General features: G+C 41.9%; 1 protein-coding gene across 23 annotated transcripts in view; it reads left to right on the forward strand.

Annotated features, from left to right (window-relative positions):
* Nucleotides 1-13364, forward strand: part of KIAA1217 (KIAA1217 ortholog) — a 772703-nt gene that overhangs the window by 654618 nt on the left and 104721 nt on the right. For 22 of the 23 annotated variants that reach the window (XM_067703131.1, XM_067703122.1, XM_067703241.1 and 19 more), the window contains one exon: nt 2390-2483. In XM_067703131.1, the coding sequence (XP_067559232.1) occupies nt 2390-2483 (94 nt within the window). Of the gene's footprint in view, nt 1-2389; nt 2484-12889; nt 13258-13364 lie in introns of those variants that run through there. The other variant, XM_067703170.1, reaches the window with a different exon arrangement.

The following is a 13364-nucleotide window of genomic DNA, read 5'->3' on the forward strand; positions in this document are numbered from 1 at the left end:
CACTGTCTTGCAGCTCGTACAAGAATTTTTGTATTACAATGAGTCATGATTTTCTAGAGGCTTTCCCAAGCCTCAGAGTATGACTACTAAGACTTTCTGCACACATTCTTTGGGAATGTGTGACGTAGTCACAAAAGGAGAAATGGGAGGGACGACAAAGAGGAAAAGGTACCCAAAACTTCCAAACTGAGATGATCTTTCTTGATGCAAATTCAGTTGATAAAATATTGGATTGGCCAAAAAGTTCATTCTGGTTTTTCCATAAGATGTTATGGAAAACCTGAATGAACTTTTTGGCCAACCCAATAAATGAAAGCAGAGCCTGAGAGAAGTGATCACTTTAAACAATAATAATTTTCAGTTAGTTTGTTTCTATTTGCGGAAGTGATGGTCTCCTTGATTCTTAGGCTGCGGTACTGATAGCCTGATTTTTTTAAAATCTCATTTAAAATGTTTAAGTGGAAAGTCCTTGGTTTATAAATTTGTCTATAATTTTACTTTTCAGTGTTTTGATTTACATATAAAAAGTAGATCTCAAAATATTTAAGTGGATAAAATGTGTTTATGTGGTGATGATTATAATATTTATGTGAGATGATCACATGTATGTCCTTTCCAAAGAATTATTATTCTTTGCTTTTATGCATAAAATGCCCCAAGTATATTTTATTTTATTTTATTTCACCATCAGCATTAAATAGAACCTCGCTCCTTGCAAGAAAAAAAAATGTAGCGTGTAGATTTTACCTGAAGACACTGGCTTTAGTCTTCTAAACCCAGAGACAAATTTCATTTCACATCCAATATTTTTGAAGTGACGGTATATTTGTTAAACATTTGGTTCTTTCATCATGGTGTTGGGTTCTCCACCTTTTCCTTAGGGAAATGCTACAGAGAGTTTAGGCTGAAATTCTGTGTTGTAAATGTCGCCATGGTAAACGCAAGCTGGGCCTTTACTGTTGGTTCATCTTGGATGAACATGTTTCTAAATTAATAAATCAACCTCCTGTGTTTTAAATACCTTCAGACCCACACTGAGTTTTTTTCATGGCTCAAGTAAGGTTTTCAGTTTCCTTACATCGTCCCTTGGGACTTTGCCCCCTCCTCCTCCCAGCCACAGGGTGAGTTCCTGCAGTGAATCCCCACATCCTTTTCTTCCGCAACCTCTTTACCTCCTAGTAACTTAGTCCCTTCTAATAACAAGGACCGCACGCCTCCCCTTAAGCAGACTTCTAATGAGCTGCTTGAAATTTGGAGCAACCGTGCAAGCTGGGGCTAGTCACTGCTTTAAAGCAACCACTGATGGGTATTTGTTGGAGGGAAGCGAGCCTCGTCCAAGGATGCGCCACTTCGTTGAAAACAGAAGCACAACCCAATAATCCCAATGATTGCGATCGGCCCACAGAACATGTGGCTGCAGCTGGAGGAAAGGAACGTGTCTTCCTGCACAGGGTTCCCTGAGCTCACCACGCTGGCACTGGCAGGAATCACAGTGTAGACGGGGCTAAACGTTCCTGGGGGTGTCCCTTCTGCTGATGAAAGCCGCAGGTGGAGGGCGAAGGACTTCGTAGACATTCCTAAGCTCTTAAATAATTTTGAGGTAGGCTCTTAGCAAATTGTGGTTCTGTCCTTTGCAGCAGTACGAGTGACTCCAGGGTTCTAAGTGTTTTCAGAGGGAGAGACAGACCAGTGGAAGAATTTATCCGCTGCTTTTCCTGTAATTCAACTTGTATGTAGAACAGTATTTTTAAAAATCCACTATGGAGAGAAGAATCTAGTAAAATTTTTAAATGCCTTCAAAAAAAAAAATCCACTATGGAAGAAAAAAAAGGCATCGTAAAGATACTAGTTTTGATCTTTGTGGTACTTTTTTTTTTCTGGACTGCAAATACATTTTCTTTCCCTTGCTTAAGGTGTTTGAAGGGAAAAAAAGCATTTTTCCTTTGCATGTATTCGTGAGATAAGCAGAAAACCAGGTGTCTGGGCAAAGTAAACAATTAAATATTTAAATATTAACCAAATTCCTTTGAATGTATTGTAAATATGGGAGCTTTATTGTTTCTTAAAGTGTTAACTTTCATTACCCAGAATCTTGAAAGAAGGTTTATGCTACCCGATGTTTACGGGTGGAGAACTGCGGGGAAAGAATAATACTTTGCTGAGGAACCAAAATAAAAAGGAAAGGAAAGAAAAGCTGAAGTCATTTTTCTCCTTTGCCGTATTTATTTTTGCCTATTTTTATGGTAAAAGAACGTTTTGCCTGGTTGATTGCACACAACGGCTAGATTGTCTGTGGATGTCTTTTACCTGATGCTTACGGGCAGACGGAGGAAATGGCCAAAATAAGGCTCCTTTCATCTGCCATAGTTATTGATGTTTCCGATTCCAGGAACATTCAGGACAGATCCCTTCTCAAAGTGTACAACAAGGATCCTGCCCACGCATTCAACCACACGCCGAAAACTGTGAACGGAGACGTGAGGGTGAGTGTCCCTGTTCTATTTTTACTTGAATTCTGTGGGTTGAACCATCCCTCCTTCTGGTGTTGGTTCCCTGTGTAATCACACCCAAACACCAGATCTGGGGGGTTCTTACTGCTCTTCTTGTCTGATAACTCATTATTTGTTCATTGGTAGAGAAATCAGATTTCCTTATCATTTGGAGTAAAGGGATTGAAACAGGGCTTCACACATCCTAATTCACCTCTAAGCATGGAGTTTAGTTATATCCTGACTCCAGGGGGGTCCTGAAAATCTGTACATGAAAGAGTTCTTGGTCTATAATATATTAACTTACTCAGAGGATCTCTTGCTGTTTTTTCTCCAGTTAAGAACAAGGGTAACATACCAACAACAACAAAGCCCGTGCACAACTGCATGTAGAATCTATTAATATCCTTATATCTGCTATGCCAAGTCCTAGCAGCCTAATTAAGTTACTCACCTCCTAATTCAGGACTGTTTGCTGTTATAACAGCAAATAGTGTTAAATATTATCCAATGTCACCTGAATTGTGTTGAGGGCAAAGTACAAAAATCCTCATGCTTTGTGGGCTAAAATTCTCTAGATTTAGATCATCGTAGAAGATTATCCAGACATTCAAAGCACACAGGGATATTTTGAAGAATAAAGAACAGGGAAACTGAAAAGACAGATTGTAAAATCACACTAATGCAAGTCCATTAGAAAGGGATTGAGTTTCTAACAGTAGCGCTACATTCCTCTGCAGTAAAAATGAGAAGAAAAAAAGATTAACTTCTCCAGATGCACCTTTCCCCTACCCCAACCCACTGCCCCACACAAATTTAGAAGGTGCCTCGCCATTTTATATCATCCCCTTTCTGAGGATTAGCACTAGTTGCTGAAAAGAGTTTTACTAGAAGAAAAGTAAATGAGGAGGTCCTATTGCCAAAGAAACCCAGGCACTGTCTGTCCTAGAGTTGCAGTAGTGTTCTTCAAGGTCTGTGCTTCCTGACAGTGGGTATTAGTTTTTGTACTGCTGCTGTAACAAATTATCATGTACTTAGTGGCTTACAATGACACAGATTTACTACCTTACAGTTCTAGAGGTCAGAAGTCCAACATAACTCCAGTGGACTCAAATCAAGAGGTCACTGGCATTCCTTTCCAGAAGCTTGGAGACAATATGTTTCCTTTTTTTTCTCCAGCTTCTAGAAGCCACCCCCATTCTTCATCTTGTAGCCCTTTTCCTCCATCTCTAAACCCAGCCAAATAGCATCTTTCTGACCCTGCTTCCCTCATCACACCTCCAGCCCTCCCTCTTCCTCTGTTAAGGACACTTGTCATAACATTGGGCCCAAGACTCCAGAATGATCTCCCTGTATTAGGGTCAGCTGATTGGCCACCTTCATCCCCTTTTCCGTGTAGTCACAGGTTCTGGGGACTAGGACGAAGACATCGTTGTTCTGCCTACCACACAGGGTCTGTGAGTTTAGGTCTGTGAGTTTAGGACCAAGAGGCCAGGAGGTAAGATAGAAAGTGCTGGGAGAATTTCCATGTCATTCTGGACTGGAAGATGAGTGATGACATTGTGGGATCAGAGCCTACACACTTTTGGAGGAAGAGGCCTCTTACATTCTCCACGGCTGCTTTTTTATGTCAGAAATAATCTGTGATTTGAAGTGGAGGCTGTGCTGCTACTTGAGGAAAGCTAGGAGTTGGAAGTTGGCTTTTAGGCATTACACTTTCAGTATAAACCAGCTCCACGTGAAGACTGATGGAATCACGCTATTCACAAAGCCTGCGCCGGATTTTATGGTACACTTTGCTTTTCATGACCCCATTCTTCTCTTTCTCGGTGACATTCTTAAGAGTCCTTGCTCCCTTGGAGATCCTTACTTTTTGAGACATCTAGCCTTCAAAGTTTCATGAGTTTCAGGGTTCTGTTTTTGCTACATGCAGTCCGCACAGGGGCCTCAGAATCGCCTCTGAAAATCTTGTTTATGGCTGGAGAGGACACCTGTTTTTAACTCTTGAGCAGATGTGGTACCTCCGTAAGGAGCAGCAGTGAGCACGGAGAAAATCAAGTATTAACCATCTGGACAGAGTCTATGAGGATTCAGTACTTTGGCTCTGGGTTTCAGTAGAGTTGTTCAGTTTTTACTTTTCAATGAGACCCTTGTGGGTCACTTTCCGAGTGGCCCACAGCCTGCTTTAGACAGCAGTGTTCTCTGGAGGAAAGTCAGACTGTTCGCCCTAGAGGAGGGGAAACGAATGTTCACCATCCAACCCACAGAAAAACTTTCAGGTTTCAGTGAAGACGACTTAGAAATGAGAAATAGAACGCAGTTTTAAAACCAACTCAGTGTGATCGTGCCTGCAGTTTGCAACTTGGCCCCTATTGATGGATTCCAGAAGCTAAAAGACCTGGAATTCCTTCTGCCTCACCTTTTGGCTCTGGGGGTTGGAATTCTGTCTCCTTCTTGATGAAGGTGGCTGCCTTGCTATTAAAGGAAAGGAAGCTTTGTTGAGTCCTGCCAGGAACGCAGCTGCATAAGCCCGCTGCTCATGGTAACAGAAATAGAGAACAAGGATCAACTGCTATAGACTAAACCAAGCTGCATGGTGGGTGGAGAGCTCCGTCTTCTCGTGTGTTCGCAATGCTCACGTGGCCGGGAAGGAATTTGATGATAACTGCTCACCTGAAGCAGTTGTGCAGCCCTGCGCCTCATGTCGCTGGTCTTCATCCACCAGCCTCCAGAGGCAGCCTGGGCCAGACCTCCCAGCTGCCCACTCGTTACCAATACACATGCGTGTCTCGGAAAACATGGGTGGGACCAGGCCGAGGTACGACAGCGGCAATGCCAGCACTTTGTGGTGGCCTCGGGGACTTTCCTTAGACAATGAATTTAATATCTTGCCTGTGAGAGAGGAGAAAATGTGAGACTCCGGATCCAAAACGGTCAGTTATCCAGAGCAGTGATGGTAGTGGTGTTAGTCGTGAAGCATGGAGAGCTAAAGTATTAACGCCGAGGTTTGGGGCCTTAGGGTGTGCGTGGAATAGATGTTTGGCGGGGAAAACACGTGTCGAGTTTTTCATTGAGCATCTAGCTGAGCATTTTTTAAATTGATTTATTTCTTTAATTGAAGTATAGTTGATATACAATATTGTGTTAGTTTCAGGTGTACAGCAAAGGGATTCAGTTATTTTTTTCAGATTATATTCTATTTTAGGCTATTATAAGATATTGAATATAGTTCCCTGTGCTATGCAGTAAATCCTTATTGCTTATCTATCTTATGTATAATAGTTTGTGTCCATTAATCCCATACTCCTAATTTGTCCCTCCCTTCTTCCCTCCCTCTCCCGTTCGGTAAACATGTGTTTGTTTTCTTTGTCTGTGAGTCTGTTTCTGTTTTGTATATAGATTCATTTGTAATATTTTTAGGTTCCACATATAAGTGATATCATATAGTATTTGTCTGTCTGACTTCACTAAGTATAATATTCTCTAGGTCAATTCATGTTGGTGCAAATGACAATATTTCATTCTTTTTATGGAAGAGTAATATTTCATTGTGTGTGTATGTGTATATATATATATATATATATGTATGTATGTATATACACACATACATACACACACACACCTCATCTTCTTAAGCCAGTCATCAGTTAATGGGCACTTGGGTTGTTTCAATGTCTTGGCTATTGTAAATAGTGCTGCTGTGAACAATGGGGTGCATGTATCTTTTCAGTTTAGCGTTTTCGTTCCTTCCTGAGCTGAGCATTTTTGAAGCTAGTCTATCCAATGAGACTTGTGGTTCTCTCCTGGGACTGAGCATCCCCTCACTCTTTACATGTGGGTGCAAATCACCCAGATCTCAATGAATCGCCTGGCTTTTGTTTCATCACATTAGATAGTAGCTTTGATAATTAAGTTCCCAAGGGGCTGAGCTCACCACATGGAACGGGCCCTTTTGCCAAAATTACATATGTACTCATGGGTTTGTAATTCACACATGTACAACTCAGAAGATGAGCTATTCCATTCTGTGGCTCTCAGAGGGTACCAGGGACTTCCAGTTCACCAAACCTAGTGGCTCTTACACAGTTTTCAGGCTTTTCCACAGTTTTCAGGCTTTTCCACCTTCTTGTGTGCTTTGAGATTACTTCCCAAGGTTCTTTGCTCCAGTCCGTCAGTTCTCTCCTTCCTGTATGTCTTAATTTTTACTTGCATGTAAGATAGCTTCCACATTTGCATAGAGAATGCATTCCCCAGAATTGCCCTGCATCTTAAATTACTTCCTAATGGCCAACTCACTGCCCCCCAGACCTCTTCTATCTGACCTCTGCATTTCACTATGACGGGTGGTCTCCTTAGAGACCTTGGTTCCCATTACACTGTCATCTCTAAATCCCTTGCCTACATGCAAACACACCCCAGCCTCCTTCATTTACTAACTCTTCTTCTTCCTCTTTCCTTCTACTTGGTCTTCAGTGCCTTCAGGCAGGCTTCACCTGTGTGTGTGTGTGTGTGTGTGTGTGTGTTTTAATTTGCTTTTTTTCTTTCATCTGCACCTTTTCATTTGTCATTTTTGTCTTACTACTGATTTAACCATTAGGTCAATGTAGGTGACCCTTAAAACTGTCCCTAACTCTGCCATTTCTCTAGAGTTCAAGACCAATGTTCAACTTTCAAGTGGTTGTCTCCACATGGATATTCTTCCAGTGCTTCCAGTGTTTCCAGTGTATCCTGTAGAAGAAAAAAAAAATCCTAATCTTTTTTTTTAGCCCCAAGCCTTTTCCTCCCTGTTTTTCTGTCTTTGTGAATGAGTGCATGACTGCACATGGTGTGTACGTGTGTGCATGTGCCTGTGTGTTTTGAAGGGTGAGAGAGAAGAGATTTAAGAAGTCGAGTTATCAGAGAGTCTTCAACGGCCTAACTCCTGTTTCTCACCCCATCCCACCAGTCCCCAGAGCCCGTCCATTTCACTCTGCAAGGACTCTTACACACCTCCTGCCGCCCTGGCCTGCACCATTACTCTCACGATAGCTAACATTTTTGTGCATTGATGAAGCACGTTGACGGGTAATTTCATGGAAATCCTTAAGGAGCCATTTTGAGGCAGGTATTGGTACAAGCCCTCGTATTTATAGCTCAGCAAACAGTTGCTTAGGTCTTTTGAAGACACCTGCCCAAGGCCACACAGCAAGAGAGTGCAGAGCTGAGATCTGAATCCAGGCAGCTTGGCTGCAGATCCCAGGCTCTTAGCAGCACCGCTCTGATGCTGTAGTTCTGTCATTCTTTATTTTTCTATCAGTCGATTATGCAACAGCCTCTAACCGGTCTCCCCAGCTCTTTTTACTCCAGTCAATCAGCTGTTTGCCAAGTCAGGTCCCTGAGCGCAACTTGCCATTGTGCAAAGAATAGCACAGGCTGATGGTCGATATCATCTCCATCCCAACAACCAGCCTGAGCCCCCTCAGTTCCTGCTACGAGTTTCTGAAGTGCACTGTCCTTCCCCACATACAGTGAATCCCCTATATACAAATGAGTTCCGTTCTGAGAGTGAGTTCATTAATTGCAGTTTGTTCGTTAAGTCCAACTGAGTGAGCCTAAGTACCCAACTAACACAATCAGCTGTGTAGTACTGTACCAGCTACATCGCCACTGCTCTTATGCTTGCTTCCGGACATCCTGGGCTTGAAATAAAGATACTGATTACTGTACTCTATACAGTAGTGCACAGTAAAGTACACAAAAGCACAGCCATTTGTAGGGGATGCACACACCTGACAATGTATGCCAGACACATGAACTAACTTACGTGATTGGACATGCAAACGCACGTTCGTATCTTTGAGTTTGCAACTTGAAGGTTCGTATGTAGGGGACTTACTGTCTATACCTTCCGGAATTCCATGCATCAGACATACTCCAAGACAATTGCTCAATTATGCCGACAAGCTGCTGGCGTGAAAAAAGGGTGGGAGGGGACACTGTTCTATTTTTCAGGTCTCTTCTATCCCCTGACAGCCAAAGGCCACGTGTGCACCATGTTTGGATCCTGATTGGAACAAACCAACCGTAAAAGACATCTTTGAAGCCATTTGGGAAATCTGAACATGTGTTAGGAATCAGATGATATTAAGGGATAACCAGTAATTCTGTTGGGTAGAATAATGGCTGGATGGTTATGTGTTTAAAAATGAGACACACTAAAGAATGTACAGGCTAAAACGGCATGACTGCTGGGGTTTGCTCTAAAAGGCTCCGGCACAACAAGCCCAAGAAGTGGCATTTGATGAAACAAAATAGGTAAAATGTTGAAAAATGTCAGAGCTGAATGACGGGAGTTCATTATATTATTTTCTCTACTTATTTTATGGTGGAAATGCCCATCATAAAATGCGAAAAAGTAAAAACTTGCTTTTAGAGGCCAAATAAAAGACCGCCTACTCTATGAAGCCTTCCCTGTCAGATTTCATCTTTCCTTTTGGGGGAGGCATGTCATACATTCTCCTGGTGTTCTAATCCTTTAGGCGCCTGCTTATCTTATCGCACAAGATTGTAAGCTCTCCGAGGGCACACGCCAGCTCATGTTCATTTCCGGAAGCCAGTCCTGGTGCCTCATCCGTGGCGAGTGTAAATGCTTGTTAAGCAGATGCTTTGAGCGCTAGAATCATGGTGCTACGACTGGTGTTTTATTCATTTTCTGTCATTAATGAGAACCCACTGTAAAAATATCTCTCTGTTCTCATCACCAGAAATAGTTGTGCTCCTCCTGGTTTATTTTTATCATAGGGACACTTTGAATCTTGTAAGTGATCATTTTCCCTCTTTGTGTTGCTACTCTAAAGCTTAGAATTAAATTCATGGCTCACCCACAGCTAGCGTACAGGCATTTACAGCGTGAGTGTTGGTGGTGTGCTGGCTTCGTGCCTGGACTCTATTTTTAATTTTTCCTACTTTAGTCTTCTTTCTGTCATACATTCCAATTTGACTTTTTCGGGGGGTGCAAAATTGTAATGATTTCTGTGAACTCTATTAATTTCTTTGTGGAATCAGTCAGGTTACGAGTAGTATTCAGTTGGGACTTCCCTGGCGGTCCAATGGTTAGGACTCGGCGCTTTCATTGCTGAGGGCGCGGGTTCGATCCGTGGTTGGGGAACTAAGATCCTGCAAGCCACACGGTGCAGGCAAAAATAAATTAATTAATTTAATTTAATTTTCTTTTAAAGAGTAGTATTCATTCTATACCATTGTGTTTCTAGATGTGGTAATAGACCTTTTTGTGTCCACATAGAAGGCAATGTGTTAAATACTTCACATGTTATTTAAATTAGTCAACAACTCTACAAAGCATGTAAACTGACTCAGTTGTTACAGATGATAAAATTGAGGCCAGTGACGTCTTTTCCAGGCCCGAATAGCTGGTATATGTCAGACATGGGATTTGAACCCAGTTCTTTCTGACTCTTTGTACTCAGCCCACAGCCTCCCTTCCTTGATATTCCATTCAGGTTTTGCAAGTTTTGAAATGATGCTCTTAACAAGATTTTAGAACGTGTAACGTATCCTGTTTAAATATTTGTCTCACTTCTTAATTCTATTATGTGTCTATTTCCTGGCATCTTTTTATATTGAACATGCTTCATTCTATTCTATTCTGACTGGGCTGAAAGGATATCCCACCAAAAACAAAAACAAGAACAAAAAAACGGAGAAAGAATAGAAGAAAGAGAAAGAAGAAGTATGTACCGTTTAGTATGTGTGTCTGAAATGGCCCTTCCACAGAGCTCAGAGCCCTCTTTTCTACAGGGCAGTGCTCTGGTTGAGAAGTGTTTGGGATTTGGGGAAGGATAAAGTAATCCTACAGAAATGGAAGACAGGAGAATCCCTTAGAAACAGAAGTTTCAGAAACCACTCCTAACTAATTTTCTTTCATTCACTCAAGGTCCTCCTTGACCCGGCCACCCTGGTGTCCCCTTCACTCACACAATGGCAGTGATATTAATAACTAACAGTCATGAAACACTCTGTGCCAAGTACTGTGCTGAGTATTGTGCTCATAATCACTCTCATTTGTTCAAAACAACCCAGTGTGAGAGGAACTCTTATGACCGCCTGTTTCAGATGTGGAAACTGCGGATCAGAGAGGTTAGGGTACTTGCTCAAAGCCACACAGCTCATCAGAGGTAGAGCTAGATTCGGAGCCAGACAGGCCAGCTCCAGAACTGACCTTCTTACCACTACAGTCACTACTGTCATTCCCCACGCTACTGTCTTCATCATCAATGTCCACGGGCCACCCATTTTTTAATTATGTAAGTTTCAGGTGGGCGGCATCTGTATAGACTCCGGAGCAATCACCACTGCACATCTAGTTTCCATCCATTATCGTACAGTTGGTCCTCTTCACCCATTTCACCCTTCCCCCAACGTCCTTTCCCCCTAATAACCACCAATCTGTTCTCTGTATCTGTGAGTTTGTTTTTGTTTTATCTTGTTTGTTCACTGATTTTGGTGTTTTTGTTTTTGTTTAGATTCCACATATGAGTGAAATCATATGGTATTGGTCTTTCTCTGTCTGGCTTATTTCACTTAGTGTAATACCCTCCTGGTCCGTTCATGTTGTTGCAAACAGCAGGATTTCATTCTTTTTTATGGCTGAGTAGTATTCCATTGTATGCATGTATGTGTGTATGTTTATGCATGTGTACATTTCACATATGCACGTGTACATTTCACAGCTTCATCCATTCATCCACTGATGGACACTTAGGTTGTTTCCATATCTTGGCTATTGTAAATAGTGCTGCAGTGAACATGGGGGTGCAGATATCTTTTCAAATTAGTGTTCTTTGTATAAATACCCGTAAGTAGACTAGCTGGGTCATATGGCAGTTCTATTCTTATTTTTTTTGAGGAATCTGTGTACTGTCTTCCATAGTGGCTGCACTAATTTACAATCCCACCAGCAGTGTGCGAGGGTTCCCTTTTCTCCACGTCATGTGCTGCCCGTTTCTGAAGACCTAACTCAACAGCCACTGTCTTCTTCAAGCCTTTCCTTACTCCTCTCGTCTCCAGGCCTCACTCGCTACTGTCCCTCCTCTGATTCCGTAGAGCCTCACCTGTCCCCCCCCGCCTCTGATCACCCTCACCTTTTCCTGTCTGCATTGTAGTTATTGATGTGCACTCTTAAGTTCTGTTCTAAACTCCAGGCTTCAGGGGGCAAAGCCCCTATTCCATTCATCTTCACACTCTCTGTTTCCCTGAGAAAATGTCCTGCTTTGAGGAAATTCTCATTAAACGTCTGGTTGGAAAAGGGGCTCATGTCAGCACTTTTTGTATCGCAAACTTTTAGTTAATACCTTCTCTGCTAAGACCAGTACAGTGATTTGCACGTGTAAACATTTGAGATTTACAGCACATCCCCTTGTTTATCCCAGGAATAATTCCTGACCAAAATGAGAACTAAGAATGTCTATTCTAACAAAATTACCCATCCTATAAATATAATTTTATCACAGATAATTACCCTATAATTTAAGATGAGAGTAACAGATTTGTCAGATTAAACTAAGTGATTGTCAGAAATGCACACATACCTGCATTTTATCTTCAAGAGTTAAATTCACCTGTGGTAGAAAGTAAGGAAATCTCTGGATAACGATTAAATAAGACAGATCTTGGTTTACTGTATTTATAACTCAGCAGGACAGATCTTGCTTTTAGACTGAATGGGAATCAGTATTTCAAATACCTCCAGACTTATCAAGTAGGGGTGATGATTTTGGAACAGTTAACCTACTTCCGTTATCGTGAAGTTTTGCTAATCCACTCACCCAACCATTATGCATTGAGTCCCTCTGGTGGTTCAGGCTCTTGTACAAGTTCCGAAGATATAACAGTGACCAAGTATGGTAACTGCCCTCACAGATCTTCCAATCTAGTAGAAGATCAGAAAGTCAATAATCAGTAATGATACAGACATCTGTAGTTGTCACATCCGTTACAGGCTATGTGCCATCTTGCCTTTGCTGGAGTTAACACTATGGAACTGGCATTCGAGGGATGCACCTCGTTGTGTCCCTTTTATGACGTGTCTTTCTGACAGGCGAAAAGATGTTTCTGTGGCAGTTGGTAAGGAATTACTCTTACTGAAATGATTAGCTGGGCAAACACATTTTAATACAGTGGCTATCCAGAGCAAGGTATTTTCTTCCTTCCTCCCTGCTTCCAGCTTTATTTTTTAAGACGCAAGAAAGAGTAATATATGCATATCTGATAGGCAGCTTCCAAGTGTTACACATCTCATCTTCCCTGCTGTGTGGCTGCTTGCTTTTCCTTGCACTTTTTTTTTTTGGTCGTTGAGAGGTCATGACAACATGAGCCATATTGTAGTTATAAACATCACGTGTTCCCCTGATACGGCTTGCCGTTTCTGCCAGACGGAACACATGGAAGAAACATTTCTTGTTAACTCAGCATTGGTTTTTAGTTATGCTGATTTCCGGGACGGGAAAAATGCCTTCCTACTCAGATTTAACTTTCACAGAGGAGAAACAAAACCTCTGAATGTCCGTGAAATAGTTTTAACAAGGGTGGATACAGCTCCTTTAAACCACATATTTTGACTAAAACTTCCCTCGGTAAAAAACCCCAGCCTTGCATTTAGTTAACCATCAAGACAGGCAGAGCTGGAAGCATTTGAGAGATGGGTGGTTTCAGGGTCTCTGCACGTCTAGAAAGTTTCTTCTAGAAGAGAACGGTTCGTGGAAGATGTAAGGTAAGAACTGTGCCTTTATAACAAAATAGGATTTTCAGAATTTTTTGGTCCTGCTGTAGCACACTTACCTCAATTTGAGTTAACGTTTCTGTAGTCAAGTTCAATGC

This window comes from Pseudorca crassidens, chromosome 1 (assembly GCF_039906515.1).
Source record: "Pseudorca crassidens isolate mPseCra1 chromosome 1, mPseCra1.hap1, whole genome shotgun sequence".
Lineage (NCBI taxonomy): Eukaryota > Metazoa > Chordata > Mammalia > Artiodactyla > Delphinidae > Pseudorca > Pseudorca crassidens.